General features: G+C 47.8%; 1 protein-coding gene across 1 annotated transcript in view; it reads right to left on the reverse strand.

The window, feature by feature from the left end:
• Window positions 1–775: 775 nt before the first annotated feature.
• The window catches only part of HS3ST3B1 (heparan sulfate-glucosamine 3-sulfotransferase 3B1), a 42,265-nt gene continuing 20,469 nt past the window's right edge, over window positions 776–22,571 (reverse strand). Inside the window, exon 2 of the mRNA XM_061175624.1 lies at window positions 776–4,448. Coding sequence (XP_061031607.1) covers window positions 3,830–4,448 — 619 coding nt within the window. The 3' untranslated portion in view covers window positions 776–3,829. The remainder of the gene's footprint in view (window positions 4,449–22,571) is intronic.

Here is a 22,571-nt window from a genome sequence, read left to right on the forward strand (position 1 = left end):
CAGAAGTCAGAACTCTTGGGTTTGAGCCTTAATGTATCAACTTAGTGTCAGCTACTTTAAAACGCAACCAGAGGTGTACCAGATGAAAATAAATCTCAATTGAAAAAAAATTAAGTGAAAGAATGAATCATATGTTTAAAGTAGTAAATAATAATCCATAACGGTGCAGGTGGTGTGCTATGTCAAGAGAAAACAGATACGGAAATGCCCTCTTGTCCAAACCCTTTTCCACTCCGTCCCAAAGACAAGGAACTCCAAATGACTGACGTGAGAATACTCTGAAAATGTGAGAAGGGAATGCTGCCTTTCCCCAAATCACCCAGGCAACAGTGCCCTGCTACATGGCACCCATAGTGTGACACATGCCCACGCATGACAGCCCCTCACACCCACCCTGGCCAGAACCTGAGGCACTGAAGTTGTAGCACATGGTGTTCTTGGGGTCCCATGGACAGTCTCCAGCGGGCAGGAGCCCGCTCACTGATCTTGCAGCCTTCAGACTCATTTACAAAAAATCTACCCCAAATACTTGCAGACTATTTGGATTTTGGATCAAATCTTTTAAAATATGAAAGATCGGCGTGCCTTTGGAATACTTTTGTGTGTGTGCATGCATGTGATTAGTTATTCAATCAAATACCATCCCCTTGCCCATCCACAACATATAATAAAACACAGAATTACCCACAAGTTGGTAAAATATATTTTATTTGTTCATAAAAAGAAAGAGTATGAATTACCAGAATTTCATTTTCCTAGAAACATCTTTCTCTGTGTAAAATTAATTTGTGTTATACATAGGACAAAATACTTGATTTATTTTTTTTTCTTTTTGTACATATTGGTTATTCTAACATCCAGGTTATAGAGGACACACTGCTAGAATTTGCAGTATTCCAGATTACTGGGCTGAATGAAACTCAGTCATAAATTAATGTTACAAAAGTGAAAAAAAAAAATCTAACCACACCTTGAAGTTTTACTGACCATCTTTCTTGATCAACTGAAAAGAAAAAGGACATTGACTTCCATGTCAGCATTTTAGACACTATGTGTTTCTAGTTTAGCGGAACCTTCCATTTTCCTTTCTCATGAAAATATCCTGATAGGATCTGAAACTGTGTTTCTCCAAAGGCCTATAATGTACCTGTCACTCAAAATGACTTCGTAGGAGGATCCCATGAAGAAGACAACTTCTCTTCCTTCATCTTCCAATTAAACGTTTATGATGCAGTCACTACACCTAATCACCCTTCCAGGTACCACTTACCAAGTACGAACACCTCAAAGACAGCATGGGCTCGACAGGAACAATAACAACCTCCAAACCTTTTGTTAACCTTTTTGTTTGTTTTTAAACAAACTGAGTGGAATCAAGTACCCCATGAATATCAGAGCTTTTCCTGTAATCCGGAAGAAACCCAAAATGTGTTAGGACAAATTGCCAAACCAGAAATGGTGTTTGTCTTCTAGCAGCTAAAAGGTTAAGTCGGTGGTCGTGCAGATGGCTAGAACAGGAAGAAAGTCAAGTCCTAATTTTATGTATTGTCCAACTTCTCCAGGAGGAAGACACGTGTGCCCTGTAATAAGTATCACGCGATGGGGTGTAACCTTGGGGCCGATGCTGAGTCAGGAGCCGTCAGGAACCGTAAGCCGTCAGACTCCTCGGAAGAGATGCACAGGAAGTCTGATTTATTTGTCTTCCACAGAAAAACTCGCTCTAGTCCTTCAGTGCTAATTATCGACATCTGTTTGGATTCAAGGATTTGACCCAGAATAGAATCTTGATTCACTTCAGTGTTCATGACTAAATGACCCTCCTTCTCTCTGAGGATTTCCTGTTTCAGTTTTAAGGCAGGGAATAAACAACTTAATCGAAAATGGTCCAGCTTAGAAAGACAAGCAGGGACCTGGAGGGGAAGGAAAAGTTCATGTGCATTTCCCCGCTGCTTTGTGGCAAACCCTTCTCTGAACTTTTTTTGCAAGTTGACATCACGCACCATGTCAGAGCACGAGAGTGGACAGAAAGCGGACAGGGCCGGATCAGGTGGCAGATGTGGGCTGGCTTTGACTTTGAGCGATGTTATGCTGTAATGGAAAAGAGGTGTTTCCAGTTTTATTTCTAATGAGCCTTCTGATTGGAGAAATGCACGATCAATTAGCACCCTTATGAAGATGTCTTTGACACCCAAGCAGCAAGAGGGAAGAGCCATGCCATGATTATGGGCGTTCCCCTAAGTGCAGGTTCTACATGGCTTGGTAGAGGCAGTAACAAAGCTATGAAATGCACACAGCATCTCAGGAATGCACAGAGCTCCCGCCTCCACGTTCTCGTGCCCATCCTCCTATACCTTAGCTTTGCAGCTAAGCACGAACTAGCTACGTCGGGGCTAAAACGTGTGGGCAAAGACAGACCAGATTATCCATAAGACATCCCGTAAAGACCAGTGTTTTGTTTCACTGGCGAGCGAGTTATCCCACAGAACATACCAAAGTGTCCTTTGTAAATATCACAACCCAACCATTTTGACAATATCTTCCCATATATTCCTTAGTGAAAGTATAACACAAATGACAGTTCTTTGATATTGCTATACGGTTACCCAACTGCCACTAGCTGGTCATCACAAATGACCCCTCCACTGCCCCCTCCACGGAGAGGTAGGGGAGAGCATTCTGCGTCAGCAGCAACAGTGCGGGCACCCCTTCTGCCAGGGCCTGGCTAAAACAAGGGACAGCGGCACAGGCTCGTGCGCTTATAGGCAACACGGGCCAGCGTTCCCAGTCTCTTTTTACAAGAGCCTCTCCTGGTTCTCGCTGTCTGGCTGTTGGCTACAGAGCGTGTTGTCTGAGATGAGCTAGGAATTCCAGGGAGGGGAGTTCCAGACACCAAACAGGGGCTGGCTCTGCACCTAGTGGCACCCTGGTAGACTCAGATGGCATGGGATGAACCTGACCCCTGCAGGTCTCGACGCCTGGCACCCTTGGTTCGATCCGGTGGCTCTGCTGGCCTAGGGGATTCTTTGGTGTGTCAGAGCAGAACCGTCTGCCTGGAGAACGGAACACGATGCACTCGCATGCAAATTAGAAGGGATCGTCTTTATTTCTAAAGCAGCAGCCGAGCATCTCACACACGGGACCTGCAGAAGTGGGGACTAATATTTGCATACACTTCAAGCCGGTTATTGAACCAGGGATGGGGCAGAAGATGAGGCAGGGGCATCCTTCAGAATCAAAAGGTAAAGTCAAGGGCCCTGACAGGCAGACTCTAAAAGGATGTGGAGGTCCCTGCCAAGGTAGTGATTCCCCTGTGTGCTGAGCGGACTTGGGGGGAAAACCGAGCGCTGTGGTTTGGAGTCTACGCCCTTGGATGTGTCAGCACGTCAGCGAGAAAGCTGCTATGTGAAGGTCTGGCGGCCCAGAGCTCCCAGAGGTGCCCAGGCAGGAAGGGAGATGGAAGCTTCCATATGAGGAGGTGGGCAAGTGCATCCAGACAGCAATCGAAGGCTGCATACCCGTAACAACAAAAATCTCAAGTTGTGCTTTTCTTCTTTTGAAATACAATGGGTAGAAAGAAAGAAAAAAAAAAAAAAGGAAGCACCATCCATTGTGAAGACAAGAAGAAAATATTAGAAACACTTTGGAATGTTAACAGATTATGTGACTCTCTAAAGAGCGTGGCTAGGCAGCTTAGTGAATTAATTGCTTATGAATTAAAAATAAATTATTATAAAATAGATTTCTGTACATTTTACATACATATAATCTCTCTCAATATTTCCTAAGCCCCGGGTAGGGGAGGCGGGGGGGTGGGGGCGGGAGGGTCTGATCAGTCCCAGCCGAAGTCGTGGCCCGTCATCTGGTAGAACTTGCGGTTGAAGGGCCGGTAGAAGTCGCGCAGCCGCCGCAGGACCTGGCCGTCGATCTCGGGGTGGGGTCTGCCCTTGGTCTTGCCCAGGCAGTGAGGGCGGCCGCTGCCCTCGGCCTTCTTGAGGCAGGGGAAGCCCTTGGTCTGGTTGAAGTAGAAGTGCTTGTCGGAGATGATGCGCTTGAGGCCCAGGAAGTCCTGCACGCGGCCCAGCTCGCCGGCCGGGTCGCGCACCAGCCGCTCGCCGCTCACGAAGAGCAGCTGGCGGGCGGGGAAGTGGCGCAGCCAGCGCTCCAGGTGGTCGGCGTACAGGCCGATCTGGATGGCGCTCCACGCCCGGTCCACGAGGCCCGCCGTCCGGTTCCTGAAGGCCAGGCTCTCGAAGCTGGGGATGTCGGGCCGCTTGGACAGCGTCTGCGTGTAGTCCGAGACGGCCCTGGTCACCGGGTCCCGCACCACCACCAGGAGCTTCGTGTCCTTGGACATGGCCGAGATGCGCGCGGGCGCCTCGCGCGTCACGAAGTAGCTGGGCGTCTTCTCCATGGTGATCTGCCCCTCCAGGGTCCTCGGCATCAGGTCCCTGGGCGGAGCAGAAAGGCACGTTAGAGCCTGAAGACTGAGCGCCTTCCCCGGATTGCCACCGCGAGCTCCTTCCCGGGAGAGGGAGGGTCTTACAGACCCGGAGCCTGAGGTGAGGTACCGACCGCTCCACTTAATACACGTGTGACCGTGATCGCCGAGAAGTCGCACGGACGCAAGGCTGTGCACCCCTGGTTCCTCGTGGATGCACTTAATGGGAAATAATACTACTACCGATCTCCTACGGTTGTTGTGATGACTAAACGTATTAATATACCTCAACAGCTTAGAAAAGTGCCTGGCATAGGCAGGGAGACTTGTATGATATCTATCTTAGCATAATTTAAACATAACTATGTAGGCAAAACTGCTATAACCTACAGGAAAGATAGGACATGATATTTGGACCAAAAAGCAGTTTTGTGTGGTGATTAGCACTAAAAATCACAGGAATCAATGATATAAGACTGCGCCTGATTTGCTCCCTGAGTTTCAGCATCCGAATATGTGAAACGGGAATGATTTCCACCCACTGCATTCGGTTGTTGCGGGGTTTGTAAAATGGAAGCATTTAGCTTAACATTTAAGCACCGTGGGCTTGGGCATCAGACCGCCTGGGTTCAAATCCCAGCTCGGTCACTTATAAGCTGTCTCATTTTCAGCAACTTACTTTCTGGCCTTCTCTCCTCAGCTGTAAGAATAAAGATGATAATACCAACCTTATGGGAGTTTAATGAGGATTAAGACAATTAATGATCACGATATGCTTTGAACGTGCCTGGCATACGTTATATATTCGATATTCACTAGCTGCGGCTACTACTCCGTTATTATGATCATTATGACCGTGTTCAGTACACAGTTTACAGCACACAGTAGGACCACGCTGAGCATGCATGTGTACACGTTGGTGTGTGTACATCAGAAGGAGATGTGTTACCCAATCGGACACTAAGTAGTGGTCACAGATGTACAATCTTCCATTTGCTATGGGATAGAGATTTCTGATTGATTCCAACCTGGGCCCAGGAATTGGAAAAAAGACAATTTCCACGTCATTTTTGACCAAATATTTACCTCTCAGTAGGACATTCTGAACTTCCAGCTTCAAGCCATCCCTAATCTACTGAGACCAAAATCCCTCTAGGGAGACATTTATAGAAATGACGATATAAACTCTATTGCAAGCGGCAGAAAGGGCAACGGGTTCCTCCTTCATAGCAAGTTAGAGGAAGCAGGCTTCTCCCCAAAGGACTGTCTTGCAGCCCTGCAGCTGCCCCCGGCTTAAGCTAAAGCTGGATTGACCCACTTTGCCCATTAACCACTTAGACAAACGTAGCCATGTCATCAGGCTAATGTGATGAAGGATTAAAGAGGGGCCCGGCTCTCAACTTATTTTGCATTTCACTCAAAAGCAGGTCGAGTTTGCTCAAGTCCGAGTTGTTTCCAGTGTTCAGCCATTTGCACCTAGACTGAGTCTACAAGAAAGGGTTTAGTATTCAGCATCCAAGTGCTATACCGCTATGACTGAAGGAAACCCAACCCGCCAAGTTCTCCAGGGCCAGGGCAGATGGAGTGGGTTTGGGGTCTGTCTTCAGAGGGTCCGTCTGACCTGGCGTGGGCGCCGAAGTCCAGCCTCCGGTCTGAGTCTCAGCACCCCCTTGATTGAGGGATGCGCCCCTCACCTGTCCATGCCTCAGTTTTCTCATTTGATCCATGAGATAAAGGATGATGCCCACCACCCAGGGTTCCTGGAAGGGCTGTGACACTCCTTGTGACCAAGCGTGGGTGCCAAGGAAATGTTGTCAATTCCCTTCTGTTGACAGCGTCCGGGAAAGGGTGTAAGGAAGCAAGGTCTGCACACGGAGACTGGTCACTCCCTCGGATCTACCCCGCAGAGGGGCCATGGGGACGGCCCCCGGGAGCGGCAAAGCTGCAGGAACAGCGGACGTGGCTCTCAGCCTGCCTGGGCTCCAGAACCATCTCTGAACTTCTGCGGCCTGCGTCCCCTCAACGTCCTAAAACAAGGGCCTGGTGGTCATGGGACAAAATGGCCAAATAAGAAAGCGCGTACCAGGACTAGCAGAAAAGGATGGGAAATTCTCACCGTCTTCTGGTCCAAAGGCACAGCCCCCTCGGCCATAAACAAAGAATCCCTGAACCGTGGGCAGATTCTTGGGTTGGACCACCCACCGGTCACCCTCGCCATCCTGGGGTACCAGCTCCAAGGGACCCCGCCTCCCCAGGATGGTCCAGAGTTTGCACACATATGTCAGAAAGCACTCAGACTTTCTCTGATTATCCAATAACAGCCAGGGAAATTGCTGACACCAAGCCTCAGCCCCCGACCACTGCAGGCTCCACGGTCAGTCTCCTCGGGGCGTACTTGGTGCAGACACCGAGGAGCTGGTGGGTGAGTGCACCACGGGGTTCTCCATCATTTCGGCAGGTGCCTTCTGAACCCCTTCTGCCGGTTTCCGGGGGCACTTCCGTGGCGGGGGGGCGGGAAGGGAGCCGAATACGCCACCCGAAATATGTCTCTTTGGCATAAGGGTTATTTTAGGCTGATTATTTTTAAGAAACAGCAGACGTAGAAAAGCTCTGAAAACCAGTAAAAGTTACCCTTTAGTAAGAGAAATGTACATGTATAAGGGAAATGTAAGAGTGTCTTCCTCTGTGTACCAGGAAGAGAAGAACAGGTACGTCTCTAGAAACTCGTATCAGGAGTTAAATCTGCCTAACAACTGTACCCTTATCTACTGGGCTTTTCCCCACCACCTCCCAGAACTGGCCTCCCCCCTCCAAAATCTTGTTTTGTCTTCAGCTGGAGATGGTGTTTAAGATGGCGGCTTGGGCCATTTCTAAGAGTTGCTCAGGTCTCCTGGGTATCTCCCACATACACAGGAGGTACACATGTTATTAAACTTGTTTGTTCTTCTTGTGTTGACTGTCTTTTATTACAGGGAGTGAGGGGGTCTCAGCTCTAGAAGGGTGGAGAGAAAATTATTCTTCCTCCCCTACCCAGGCCCTGGGCTCAGACAGAGCTGGGCATCTCCCCAGCACAGCCCTGTGGGTCCATCCAGCGGGGAACACAGCACGGCCCGAGAAGTGTGCGGAGAGCTCCTGGCAGAGCCTTCCGGGCGGTTACAGGCAAGTCCCCTTTCTCACCTTATCAGCTCTTCTCCCACCCCCGCCACCTAGTCCCAGAGCAAAGCCCTTACCATTCACTTCCTGGGCCCAGCTTCCGCCTCCCCGCCCTTCACTGGCCAGGCTCTCCTGTCCCAACACTCAGGACCTCTCGGAGCAGAGCAGTGGCTCGGAGAAGAAAGGACATGGCCGAGGGTGACCCCCGCATGTGGACCCTGCGCGCCCATCCCTCCAGAGGCGGCTCCAGCCCCAGGCTGGTCTCCTGAGCCAGCAGGGAGGCTGCAGCTTAACTGAGCAGCTCACCAGGAAAGCCAGTTTCCCAAACTGACAGTCACAGCTAATAATTATGCGGCGCTCTTGGGGGTCCCAGAGAAACTCTCACACACACCATCTGATCTAATCCCTCGCACAAGCCTTTGAGGAGGCATTGCCAGGCCCCAACTTACTGAGGAAGGAGCTGGGGCTGACGGGGAGGGTCCCCGGCCTCCAGGCCGAGAGCTGAGACCCAGAGTCAGGTCCTCTGACGCCCCTCATCACAACCGCCGCCCCAGCCTTCTTTGTTTTTCTTACTGTGATGAAATTTACAAAGAGCCACACACCTCTCCTCTCTCTAAAGAGATAACCTGTATTTCTTCTTCTCATTCAGAGATTAGCATCTTAATAATAGGTATTCCAGGGCCAGAATCACACGACTACCATCATGATTGTTCAAAGATCAGTCAGATTTCGAAACAATGGATATCTCAGGGTAACACACGCCCGCGGATAACTGCATGGGAAGGGGCTGGGAGATCAGGACGGGGCTGGGAGGTCAGGACGGTGGCAGCAGCTCCTTCTGCCAGCGCCATCCCCCAGCCCCCTCCTCCCCTCTTCCACCACGTGGGTGGGAAGGGACACCTCTTCAACACCTGGCACGTCCCCCATGGGTGCTTGTGAAGACAGTGGGGTGCAAGTCTCAAGAAGACGCATGCTCACACCCACCAGAAGCTTCCCTCGGGACAAGCCGAGGACATACTGAGCAGAGGTGTCGGGTGACCCTCACGACATTCAGGCCTGCGATGACCAGCCCGGTGACCTTCCGGGAGCACCAGGGCCCTCTAAAAGCTGGGCCACGGAGCAGGAACTTGGGAAACTGGTGGGTTTACAGGGGGCGTTTCAGGCTTTCAACGTGTTTCATGAAATTCACAGGAGAGTGATGTGCCTCTCAGTGGTGGCCAGATTCACGCTGGATGCCAAGGGTGCCAGGAATTGGACGCCTGGGCCCAGCCCCAGACCCACCGAATCAGGCCTGTGTGGGTGCGGTCCCGTCACGGGAGTCTCTCCAATGATGCCACCTGCAGCCAGACCGGAAATCGTCCCCTGGGGCACCTGTGGAGGTGGCAGCTGCCGTGCACTTCAGCCACTTATTCTGCTGATGCCATGTGCATCTACTGGGGGTGCTGCGTGGGGACAGAGACCCCCATGGTGAAAAAAAATTGAGAAAACAATACTGTGAACAGAACAAAAGTTGTTCCGCTAATCCAAGGCATGATTTGAGTCAAAGGCCTGGAGTGAAGTCTAGAGAACTCGGGGTCATATCCTCCCCGCTGAAAGCAGACCAGGCCCCAGAGTGAGTGACGGTGACGCCCCGGGATCTACAAACTACAGAGAAGGAATGTAACAAACAGAACAAACAAAATACAGTCAGGTTCAATGCAAATAAAGAAAAGGATGTTTGTTGCCCCTAAATACATGCATGTGTGCATACACATAGAGATACACACACACACACACACACACACCACACACATACACACTACAGAGTTAATTATCGAACACAAATTGGGCTCCCAGTAAAACAAAATGAGGCAAACTGAAGGAAGTAGAAGAAATGTAAGGTTGTCTCTACTCGTGTGCATAAGAGACTAAAAGATGCATCTACCTCTTTCATCGTCCAAAGTTAGATAATATCAACATAAACAGAAGAAAGAAAAAAAACAAACAGGTGAAGAATAGTACAAGTCCCAAATTATCTGATTTATGCTTTTGTCAAATTCAGGGCTTAAAACAAAACTAAGTTCTCTTTATTTTTAAAAACTCCAATGAAACTAAGATGAATTGATGCCAAAACGACCACTGGGCCATTTTCCTCTTTCCTAATCTTGTGGCAGGTTGACATGGAGGATGTCCAGAGTCAGGTGTGAGGATTTAGAATCTCAGCCCCAGGTCCGCGCTGACCTGTACGGGGCTTCGCCAGACTCAGGAGCGGCTGAGAGGTGACCTGTGGAGTCAGCCTCCCACAGGGGACTGACTGTCACGGGCTTTGCAGAAGCCCAGCCTTTACAGCTGATCACCCCAAGTCTCGATGGGGCTCTGATGTGTTACTGCTGGGAGCAGACTCTTAAAAACAGACCTTCGGGCCTAAATGCGTAGAAACTTTGAATGAACCAGAGAAGTTCTAAAAGCCTTATAATTCTGATGTTCTCCAGTAGCAAAGGTTGCCCTAATTTTCTTTTTCTGCTTCTTTTCTTTCTTCAGATGGCACGCCTCCTCCCAGGGTCCAGCAAGTGAACTTATTGTTTGAACTGGCAAATTACACAACAATAAAGAAGAAGGTTATTGAAATGGGTGTAACCCAATGCACTACAGCCGAACAGATGCCAAGACATTGACACAAAGCAGATGATGGAAGTGAATGAACTTGAACTTCAGAGAGGGGACAAGCTGCAAGCCACATTGGGTTGGGGTGGGCCCATCTCCCCCTTGGATTGAGGAAAACTAGGAAGAGTCAGGGAAACATCCGGCCCCCTGTTTCCCTCTCCTGGGGGGAGAATGACCTCTTGCTTGGTTACAGAAATACCCCACATATGCACACTATTATAAATAAAATAGATAACCAACAAGGACCTAGTGCAGAGCACAGGGAACTCTACTCAATATTTTGTAATAACCTATAAGGGAAAAGAATCCGAAAAAGAATATAGATAGATAGATATAGATACATGTATAAGCAAGTCACTGTGCTGTAACCTGAAACTAACACAACGTCGTGAATCAACTCTACCCCAATAAAAAGAAATACCCGCACGTTTCCTGACCTCCAACAGCAATCTTTTTTCTTAATTCTAAAAATCTACTTTTTAACCTACATACAGTAAATAATCATTCTTGGTGTCCAGTTCCATGACTTCAGACACATACATAGAAATCTTTAACAACCAGCATCACGAACAAGATCCAGACCAATTCTATCACTCCCAAATCTTTCCCTTGTGCTGCCCCTTTCCAACGAAGAGCTTAAAGCAAACTCCTTCCACAAGGCAAATCCCCTTACAAATAGCCCGAGGCTGCCCAAATCCTTGTTTGGATGCCGTTGGGAGGAAAATCTTGATTGAAAAGAGAAAATGGTCAATAGAGACTTAAACATTTTGACATCACAGATCTATATACTGTTGCTTTAAAAAAAAAAAAAGAAGCTACAAGTTTTCACGGTGAACAACCCTGGCCACATCCCTGCCTTTCCAGGCCTCAGCCTCCTGCTCTGTGAATTAGCACCGAAGAGGAGGTGGCATTCTGATAAACTGCTCTGAGGACAATCCCACTGTGGTGTCAGGTTGGTAACCGGCCAGGAAGCCGAAATGCCGCATCACTTTTAGCTGTTCCCAAAGCCCACGCCCAGCCCCTGAGAATTCAAAAAACAACAGAGCAGCCAGGAGAAACCTTTACACACAGAAGAATCAGGATTTCTAGGAAGGTTACACCTCTCCTCCCCACCCTGCAAACAACTAAATAAATAAACCTCCACAGTCCGAAATCCATGTGGGGAATAAGGACGCCCCCCGCCTTTTTTTTGAGCAGCTGATAAACCCGCAAGTATCAGCAGCAAAACTCAAAAACACTGGGATCCCCAGAGATGCAGGGAGAGGTGGGGCTGAACAGGTAGAGCACAGAAGATTTTTAGGGCGGTGAAAATACCGAGTGATACCGTCATGACGGATACGTGTCATTATGCGTTTGTCAAGCCCGCAGAACCGACATCTCCAAGGGTGGGCCCTGCTGTAAACTATGGACTTGGGGCGATGACGACTGATGTGTCAGTGTAAGCTCATCGTAACCAGTGGACCACTCTGATGGGGGAAGGCTGTGCTTCGGGGGGAGCAGGAGGCCTATGGGAATGGGGTTGAACCCCAAATTCATGCGCCGGTGCTCGGTTTCTGGAACTCTGCGCTTTCTGCTTGATTTTGCTGTGACCCTAAAACTGCTCTAAGAAAATAAATAAATAAAATCTGCTTTAAAAAAAAAAAAAGCAGCAACCCCGAACAACCCTGAGATCCCATCTCTCCTTGGCTTCCTGTCTGTGAAGGCTGGTTTCCTCCTTGGGAAGAATGGGGTCGCACACCCTCGCACCCTCAGCCCGGGCCTCAACGCAGGTGCAGCACGCTCATGGGGACCCTTTCCTAACCCTCACCTTCCTCTGCGGCTCCAGTCGAGGGCTCTCCCTGGGATGCTGGGATCGCGGCACCTGTGCCTTCATCACCTGTGACCACTCAGGAAAAAAGAAAACCCTTTCCTCCCAGGGAACACTGAGGGCTGTCAAAGGTAGCACATCTTAACCTGTGACAGGCAAGATCAGGGACTAAACAGCCAACTTCCTGCCTTGAAAATACATGCCAGAAAAACTCAGAAAACGAACAAAAAATAACAAGTCTTCTTTTATGAAAGGACGCCCTTGGGTTACTGGGATCTGACTGCTCGGCTGCCCAAGCCCCTCCCTCATCCTTTCCTCCTCCAGAGGCCTGGCCCACCCTGCCTGGTCCCCAGGGAAGGCAGTTAGGCTGAGGTTAGATGAGTGCCTCAATCTCCCTATCACAGAGGCCGGGGAAGCACTCAGCTGGCTAACTTGAAAAGGGCAGAAGGGCAGCTGGGGGGTCGCAGGGAGGGGACATTGCCAAGGAGCAAACTGCAAAGCTGTGGACAGTCCTTAAGGTGGCAGACACTGGCAGGTTCGGGGGCGAGGAGAGGGCGCACGTCCCCAGAGGCTAGCGGGTGCTCTGGAGTCCCCAGGGTCATTAGAGTCCTAATCAGAGGGGTTTCTGTAGTGACAAGCGTGCGGGAAGCTGGTGTCACCTTCTCTGAGGGCGGCCGTGCTCACGACGATACCACCGATGCCGCACGGCTGTCACCTTTTCTGAAGGCCCATCTACCAGCCCTGAACATGCACCCCAAACTCTTCCCCGGGGAGGTGCCTTTCTACCTTGTGACCTTATAAATTACAGTGGACTTCGGGGGGAGGGGGTGCAAAGACAAAGGTCCAGCCTTGTAGCTTCCATCCCGACAGAAAGATGAGACACCCAGGGATGAGAAAGGAACTCTTCCTGTAAACTTGACTGTGGACAAGGAGACACCATCGGCTCCTGAGACTTGTAACTCGAGCTGTAAGTTGTAACCCTGGGAAGTTTCTTCTTTAAAGCAGTTTTCTCCCCAGGGGAGTTGTGGCGGGGGGGAGGGGGGGGAGGGAGGAAGATGAGGATCAGCTCAGCCCCTTCTTATCTGGAACCTTCTTCCTTTGTAGGAAGTCTCTGCCCCACCAGATCGGAGCTCCCCTTCAAAGAGCCACATCTCCATAAATAATTATCTCCATTTGGGCGAGATGTTTGCATATCAAAGAACTCCTCTGGGAGGGTTTCAAATAATTTGAAATGAAATTGTAAATAGTCTGTTGCTCTCCGCGTCTCTCTGGTCCCCCGGAGCAGTCGCCTTCCGGAAGTGATGTCATTATTCATTATAAAGTTTACTGGGTCTTTTTACTTTATTTCTTTTTTTCTTTTTTTAAGGTAATGGGTAGGAAAGAAGAAAAATAACAAAGGATGGACTCCCCCAGGTCCCCTCCTCGGCCAACCCTCTCTCCTTTCTCCCCTCCCAGCCCCCAACCCCACTGCAAGGATTTGGCCTCCATTGTCCTAGAATTTCAATACTGCCCAGAAAATGAAAAGCCTTTGAATGCCATAAGGGGGTGGGGCTCAAAAGAGCATCTCACTCCTCTGGGTCAACTCAAGATTCCTTTCATTTTGGCAGAATCCTCTGTTATAGACCCTGCTTCACAAAGGCCTGAGTTCCTGTTCCTGGAAGGGGCTGGGGGGATGGGGGGGGTGGCGGGAGGGTTTCAATTAAAAGCTAATAGCCTTTTGTGTCTGCGCTCTGTGGGGCGTTGCTCGTGTTTATTGGACCTCACTGTGTGCGGGCACAAATCATGTGAAATCAGAGTAATCTGTGTCCCGTTTCCTGAAAAAAAAAAAAAAAAAAGAAAAAGAAAAAAAACTTTTTTCATCCATAGAAAGAAAGAAAAAAAGTTTTCTGGGAAGCACACTCTCTAGAAAGTAAAATCAGCCCTGCCATTGGGCAGAGGCAGGGCAGAGCAGAGGACCCAGAAAGGGGAGAGTAGGGCACCAGATGCAGAGGAGGAAAGGCTGCCGCCGAAGCAGTTCTGCTCTTTCCTGCTTTGGCAGATTCTTCCCTGTGTAGACCTGACCTGCTCATCAGGGATGAACTCTGATCCGTGCGGGCTTCCCGTCTGGAACCGGCTCCTTTTCCCTGGGGCGCTGGGGACCCCAGCTCTGCCTGGGTTACCTCCCAGGCAACAAAGGGCCAGCCCTCAGGCTGTTACACGGGCTGGTATGTGTCACAGGCTCAGGTAAATCCTCTCCCAGCTCCCTGCTTCATCCCAAGAAAGGCTGCCTACCCTGTGCCCTTGGCAACGAGGTGCAAATGTTTGTAAACAGGCCCTTACTCCAGAGCTTCTGAGCCATTCCACACCGCCCGTCAACACAGCGTGGACGAAAATCACTTCCCCACCAGGGAAGCACCGCCCCCTGCCCCCCCCACCCCCCACCCCCCCGCTTCTCCCAGGGCAAGGGGAGGGGACTTCTTGGCCCAGCGAAAGCCCAGTGGGCACTGGGCACACGAAGCCCTGGGCTCTGGTTCCTGCCCTGCCACCGACAAGAGCCTAAGACCTTGGACGAGGCACTCAAAGCTTTGGGCTCAGTTTCCTGTGTATAAAAATTAATGGACTGGGGGACTTCCCTGGTGGTGCAGTGGTAAAGAATCCGCCTTCCAATGCAGGGGACACGGGTTCGATCCCTGGTCGGGGAACTAAGATCCCACATGCCACGGGGCAACTGAGCCCACCTGCCACAACTACTGAGCTCTCACGCCTCAACTAGAGAGCCCGAGTGCCGAAAACTACAGAGCCCACGTGCTCTGCGGCCCACAACTAGAGAGACACCCGCGCGCCTCAACAAAAGAGCCTGCATATCACAACTAAGACCCGATGCAGCCAAAAAATAAAAAATAATAAACAAAATAAATATTAAAAAAAAATAATGGATTGGTTTAAAAGGGTGTTCTTAGGCTCTAAAATTCTATACGGGGACCCTTACAATCTCCATCTCTCCCTCCCCACCCTCATGCCACCTCCTCCTCCTCCAGCCAGCCATAGGTTGGCACAAGTTGGTAAAGGAGAACCTATATAAATATTCGATGACTGAATTGGTACAAAGTGTACTTCAAAGTGTACCTTGGGGGTACAGATCAACCCCAAGAGTGCAATTCAGGTGGAAGTCAATGTCAAGGGTATCCTAAAACTAGGCACTCACTCATTAGGCAACCTGGTGCCTGGTGGAATAGAAAGTAGGGTTCAAGGTCAGGCTATGTGTCTTCAGGCAAGTTGCCTAACATCTCTGAGCTGTCTCTCTGCATTTGTAAAATGGAGATATTTGTCCTGCTTTAAAAAAAAAATGAGACTCAAATGTAGTTCATACGTGAATAAGCTCTTAAAGCAGCAAAGCCCTTCCTATGGGTAAGGTGGAATGAACCCCACTTATGTCCCCTCTTTATTATCTCCTTTGACTTATGGCTCTAAATAGTAGGAATATTTCTAGGGAAATATTGCTAAGGAAAAAGAAATTCCACATTGGTTCTTAAATTCAAAGTCTCCTGTAAAACAAATATTTGAAAGAGTCTCTGTTTCCTGAAATTCTTCACTTGTGCTAGGAAGGATCCCATGTTTGGACCTTCCTTCTTAGTTCCCTGGTAGGACCTTGGAGACCAAGAAAAACCAAACTCCCCTTCTTGGGTTGACATCACTGAACGGATGTGATGATCCAAGCCAAAGAGGAGCAGGAAATGAGGCAGTCTTTCATATGAACACATCCTACTTTGGAGGGTTCTTTCTTTCTCTCTCTCTCTCTCTCTTTCTTTGCTTCCTTCCTTCTTTCTCTCTTTCTTTCCTTCTATCCTTCTCTCTTTCCTTCTTTCCTTCTCTCCTTTCTTCCTTCCTCCTTCTCTCTCTCTCTCTCTTTCTTTCTTACTTTCTTTCCATGACAGAGAATGAGGTTTACATGAAGTAAAACAGCCCGTTTAGGGGCAGGGGTCCATCTCTGGCTGATGAAAAGAAACAACCCAACTGCTGAAACCAGATCCACAGAATGAAGAGTTGATAGAATCCATTACCTTCCTGCCTCCTGACTGCAGGGACAGTAGGAGTTTGGGATGAGAGAGAAATCCCAGTCAATCCTCGACGTAAGTCCAAGACACAATGGCTCCATCCCTCTCCCTGCTCCCTTTCTACTTTACAAACAGAACTCCACTTTATGGTTATCAATTGAAAAGTTGATATAAAGTATAAAGTAAATTAGGTCAATAAAAACCCCAGACGTAAGTCTGAGTTAAGCTAAACTGAAGGGAAAGGAGAGCAAATAAACTTCCCTTATCACAGGCTTTAAATAGCTCGAGAACATTTTAGAGAAGAAAAGAGGTACTTTCTAGAGAACATCCTTGGGAGTGTATAAACCTGGAGACACTGCTGACAAAGAAAACCCTGCAGTTTCTTATTTGCACGCCGATAATCAGCAGCAATTATTTCTTCCCAGTTGGTCTGACCTAGTGCTTGAAGCTGATCGGAAGGTGTCTAGAGAAAGGAAGTGACATGGCAAGGCCGATGCAAACTCTGAAGACACCCATCAGGACTTCCCTGGTGGCACAATGGTTAAGAATCCGCCTCCCAATGCAGGGGACACAGGTTCAAGCCCTGGTCCGGGAAGATCCCACATGCCGCGTAGCAACTAAGTCCGTGTGCCACAACTACTGAAGCCCATGCGCCTAGAGCCCGTGCTCCGCAACAAGAGAAGCCACCGCAATGAGAAGCCCGCGCACCGCAAGGAAGAGTAGCCCACGCCCGCCACAACTAGAGAAAGCCCGTGCGCAGCAACGAAGACCCAACGCAGCCAAAATAAATAAATAAATAATAAATAAATAAATTTATTAAAAAAATAAAATAAAGACACCCATCAAAGTGCCCTCTCTCCTACCCTTTTGGGGATTCTCAGCTTGTGAAGTACGGAAGCTTTCCAGAGCCAGTTTTCAGGAGAAGAAAGTTGCATCCATTCATTATCACGGTCACCATTTTTTATAAAAACTCAGTGCATCTGTAACAGATTACTATATAAAGTCCAACTTGCTTGTGTGTTTCATGTCCAAAGATAGGACAGATGGAAAGTCTTGGAGGCTGAAGCTCTGCTCAAGTGTTCTGTATTACTTGAGCACGTCTCATCAAGATTGTTCAAATTCTATGAGAACTTCCTGATAGACAGTGAGTCTTAAAATTTCCAGCGATTCTTCTGTGCTTGAGACAAAGCGTTCCCTCCCCCCACTCCACAACTCGCACAAGGGAACAAAACTGTAAGCGCCAGGGAGATCAAATAACCAAATGGTTAGTGAGAGGGCTGCTAAGAATTACAAGCAAGATTAGCCTTTTACCCTGCATTAGCCCCAGTGAAAAACTAACCCTGTAACTATTTTTAAGCCCTAATGACGATTTCTAAGATCAAAATGTTTGGTTGAATCTTATGGCCCGCCATGTTTTGTTTTGTATTTATATGGACGGTGAATTGTAAAGATTTTTATCTTCAAAAGAAATACAAGAACAAAACCCCGCAAAACACCCAGCATAGGAAGCACTGGAAAATAATCTGCTGAATGAACACATAAATGAATGAAGAATGAACACATAAATGAATGAATGAACACATAAATGAATGAATGAACACATAAATGAATGAATGAAAGGAAATGAACTAGCAGTGCTTAAAGCTAATGACTAGAGGTCACAATGCAAATATGTAAAGAGAATTGGGGGCAACCTGGGATAATAAATTACCACGTGGGCCAGGTTTGAAAGTGGTGATCATCTCAGTATCCCAATGCTAAAAGTAGTTAATTCCAGAGCAACATTTATGTATCATCCTACCCATTATATTACGTGACACAATTACATTACGAGGCCGTACACATAAAGAAGGACTCGACCGTGAGTGCTAAGCTACAGCAAAGAACAAGTTCCTTATTTCACCTGTGGGACAGAAGCCAGCCATGAGCGCCTCTCACTTTCGAACTTTGGATGCACCACCTCTGGGGGCCGGTAATAAACCACCTTCTCTCAAAATGATAAGTGGTCGCTGTTAACAACAGTAAAAAAAAAAGAATGACTCTAATGAGCTGATGTCTATTCATTGTCATTCTACTTATTATTTTACTTAAATTATTAAAATTCATTTGCATTCATCAAATGATGGTGGGGTGAGATACCCCAAATGTCTCTCCCCTGGGTCTCAAGAAGAAAACAGACTAGGAATGTGGACGTAGTCTCTCTCATGGATGGTTAAGGAATCAGTGAAATGGCACGTAGCTATCATTCATGGGTATGATTCTTGCCCTCCAGGGGCTTACTGTGTATTTGGAGAGAAATTCCACATCCAGGAATTTTGCCAGTACATATTGCATTGAAATGTGGAAAAGAAGCACCCAGAAGTCATGTCCTTTGGGACATCTAAAGCTTCCTTGAGCTGGTCCCAAGGGCAGGTGGAAGTGAAGACATCAAGAACAAAAGATACCCGAGTGTAGGAACATAAGACAGTGATTGAAACATTGGGCTTGGACTGAAGTTTGTTTGTTTGTTTGTGGAATGGTGAGAAATAAGGCAAGAAAGATTGGAAAGCAGGCTGGAGTGGTCCCCTTTCCACTCTGCTCAGCCCTCCACCCCTGCTTCCCCGACATCTTCCCAAAAGCCAAATCTAGAAACCTTCACAGCTTCTCACGATGTTGAACATGACATTCAAGCTCCCTGCCCAGGTGTCTCCCCGCTTTTTCCCAAGGACATGCTATGTCCCCTACCTTCCTTTTTCACCCTTCACCCCAGCCATGGGCAAGCAGAGCCCTCCTCCTTCTAGTACATTCCTATGGCACTCATTCCTTCCCCAGGCTGGGCTAGCAATTCTGCTCCCCTCTTAGGACCACCACCCTCCCTGCAAATACACATATGCGTGCACGCGTGCACACACACAAACATCAGCATAACCTTTCTCTAGCTGCTCTTACAGACTTCGAGGGGGGCTGAGGACTGGGCTCTGCCTTATTTGCACTGTGGCCAAAATATATGGCTCTTAGATGCATGAAGGGTAAACGAATAAACGAACAAATGCCAGACAGAATTTGGATTTGATCTCAGAGGCAATGAGAAGCCACATCAAACGTGGGAGGTGAGTGGCTTCAAGACGTATCAGGAGTGGGGGTGACTGTGCTTCCCAGCAGCATATTTTAAACAGATCTGGGCTTTTAGCTGATGATAAATTCCGTGAGGCTACTGAGGACTGACACAAGAAGATGTAAAGAAATTTGGAATAGGCAGAAAAGATTACTGGATATCTCCAGCGGAAAACTGTGCCGTGTGTTATCTGGAGCTAGCCTTTTTATTGCCTTTGAGATGTTTTGCAACTCTGTAAATTATAGGCAACAACATAGCAAGGCAATGTAAGTCTTGACCACAGGCATGCACATAAGTGCTTTCCGGTGGAACTTCTGTGGGTCTCCTTCTCCACCTCCCACTACATGGAAAAAGCCAGTTTCCACCTATTTGTAATTCATCTCAATGCTCCTTTATGTCAAGGAAACTTAAGTTCTTTTGACTTCTCCTTTGGACCAATGGTAACATCTGTCTGGTTCTCATTAATATTGGGTTGGCCAAAAAGTTCATTCCGTTTTTCCTGTAACATCGTATGGAAAACCCCGAACCAACTTTTTGGCCAACCCAATAATAAGTAAAATAAAATCCTTCACGTGATCATTAAAGAAATATAATCCTTACATTATAACTGGATGAGAGTCCTGATTTTACCTTTTGCTTTTAGAAAATTACCCTTTACCAAAAAGGCTGGATTAGCCATGTGCTTTTTATAAGAGTGCTAGCCAAAAGAAGATGTGGTACATAATAGACAATGGACTCAGCCATAAAAAAAGTCATTTGCAGCAACATGGATGGACCTAGAGATGATCATCCTAAGTGAAGTAAGGCAGAAAGAAAGACAAATACCATATGACATCACTAATCTGTGGAATCGGAAATATGACACAAATGAACTTATCTACGAAACAGAAATAGACTCACAGACATAGAGAACAGACTTGTGGTTGCCAAGGGGGAGGGGGTGGGGAGGGATGGAGTGGGAGGCTGGGATTAGCAGATGCAAACTATTACATATAGAATGGATAAACAGCAAGGTCCTACTGTAGAGCACAGAGAACTATATTCCATATCCTGTGATAAACCATAATGGAAAAGAATATGAAAAAGAATGTATAGATATGTATAACTGAGTCACTTTGCTATACCGCAGAAATTAACACAACATTGTACATCAACTATACTTCAATAAAATAAATTAAAAGAAAAAATAAGAGTGCTATCCACGCCAGTGGCTGTTACCCCACAGCATCCTCTTTATATAACCCCCTCCCCAACTTAGTACCAAGAACAGTCATGCTTTCTTTTGAGCAAACAGCTTGTTTGAGTGATTTGTGTAACTGAGGTTTGTCTGTCTGTGAAGGCTGCCATGGAGCTGAGGGTCATGTCCACTGTCATTTGAGAGACATTTCTTAGGCCAGTTCCTGGCTCCATTTTATGGCCCAACTATCGATTCTCCTGTCTTACTCTCACATTTTATGTGTTTGTGGCCCTTTCGGTATCATTCAAAAGCCACCTGGAGTATGTGTTCAAGAAGGGCAGATACAAAATAAATGCAGTTCCGCAGATCTGAGTGGGAAAGCGGTGTTGGGGTGAAAATGACAGAACGGCTGATTCGAAGACACGCAGATGGAAGGAAAAAAGAAAAGCTGGTAACAGGTTAGAGACGAGGAAAGACCTTCAGTTTTTAAGCAAGATGTACTGAGGGCGGGGTCCTTCTGCGTTCTGAGTTCACCCACAGAAACTGTAGCTTCCCACACAGTGTTCAGGGTGAGAATCCAAACACAAGGTCGGTGTTCATCCCAGAAATGTTATAAACAAACGAGGGTTTAGGTTTTTGTGTCCGTATGTAAGAAGCAGAAATGGAGAGAAGGTGAGCATCACCCCAGTTTCTAAGCTAGAACAGGTTTTCTGGGTCCAGGCAGGCCAGCCTGGGGTGGGGTAGGAGCCTTCCTGGGAGGCCAGCCGGAGGCCAGGGGCTGTGAACAATGGCTGCCTCTCCCTGAGATACTCAGCGCTGTTCTCCATTCACCCACAAAACCAAATAAAGACCTTTAAGCTGCTACTTTCCCAAATGAATCCACTTCCAAATCCGGGGCTGGGAACACGCAGCATTAAGCCCGTGAGCAAACACCCGCTAAAGGAGAGAACAAGAGACACTCTCTCGGCTGCCCCATTAGCACGTTTGGGAAATTAATCAACCCCCCAACCCCTCCAAGGACATTGTTTCCCTGGGCTGGCTGAGTGCACATCGATTAACTTCTCACGTGGAAGCAGGTAGGACGACCAGGTAACAAAAAGAGGCGTGGAATCAACTCACTGTATAAAGGTGCCCAGAGCTGATGCCCCAACCATCTTCTTTTTTTCTTTTTCTTTTTTTTTTAAAATGGAAGTATAGTTGATTTATAATATTATATAAGTTATAGGTGTACAACATAGTGATTTAGTATTTTCATAGATTATATTCCACTTAAAGTTATTATAAAATATTGGCTAGGGCTTCCCTGGTGGCTCAGTGGTTGAGAATCTGCCTGCCAATGCAGGGGACACGGGTTCGAGCCCTGGTCTGGGAGGATCCCACATGCCGTGGAGCAACTAGGCCCGTGAGCCACAACTACTGGGCCTGCGCGTCTGGAGCCTGTGCTCCGCAACAAGAGAGGCCGCGACAGTGAGAGGCCCGCGCACCGCGATGAAGAGTGGCCCCCGCTTGCCGCAACTAGAGGAAGCCCTTGCACAGAAACGAAGACCCAACACAGCCAAAAATAAATAAATTAATTAATTAAATTTAAAAAAAATATATTGGCTAGATTCCCTGTGTTGTACAGTGTATCCTTGTAGATTATTTTATACATAGTAGCTTGTACCTCTTCATCCCCTTCTCCTGTCTTGCCCCTCCCCCCTCCCCTCTCCCCACTGGGAACCACTAGTGTGTCTGTGAGTCTGCTTCTGTTTTGTTATATTCACTAGTTTGTTTTTTTAGATTCCACATATAAATGATACTGTATTTGTCTTTCTCTCTCTGACTTATTTCACTCAGCATAACGCCCTCTAGGTCCATCCATGTTGCTGCAAATGGCAGAACTTCATTCTTCTTTATGGCTGAGTAATATTCCATTGTATATATACTGCATCTCCTTAAGCTGTCTCCATGAAGCTGGAATTCCAAGAGATTTCTTTACGAGACAAACAGTGTCTGTCCAAGGAAGGACCCCCTTTCCTGGGGCCCCGCTTCCTCTGAAGAGAGAGGGTTTTCCTCTTACTCAGAACAGAAATGGGGCTAGTTAATGATCATGACAGAATGTTACCCTCACTGACAGGCTGCAAGTCCCAGAGCTGTGCCCTCAGAGCAGGGTGCTTCCACTTTTAGGGGTTACAGAGAATTTGGGAAAAGGGCTGGGTGCTAGAGTGCACGTGTGCGACATGCAT

The sequence above is a fragment of the Eubalaena glacialis genome, chromosome 19, assembly GCF_028564815.1.
Source record: "Eubalaena glacialis isolate mEubGla1 chromosome 19, mEubGla1.1.hap2.+ XY, whole genome shotgun sequence".
NCBI lineage: Eukaryota > Metazoa > Chordata > Mammalia > Artiodactyla > Balaenidae > Eubalaena > Eubalaena glacialis.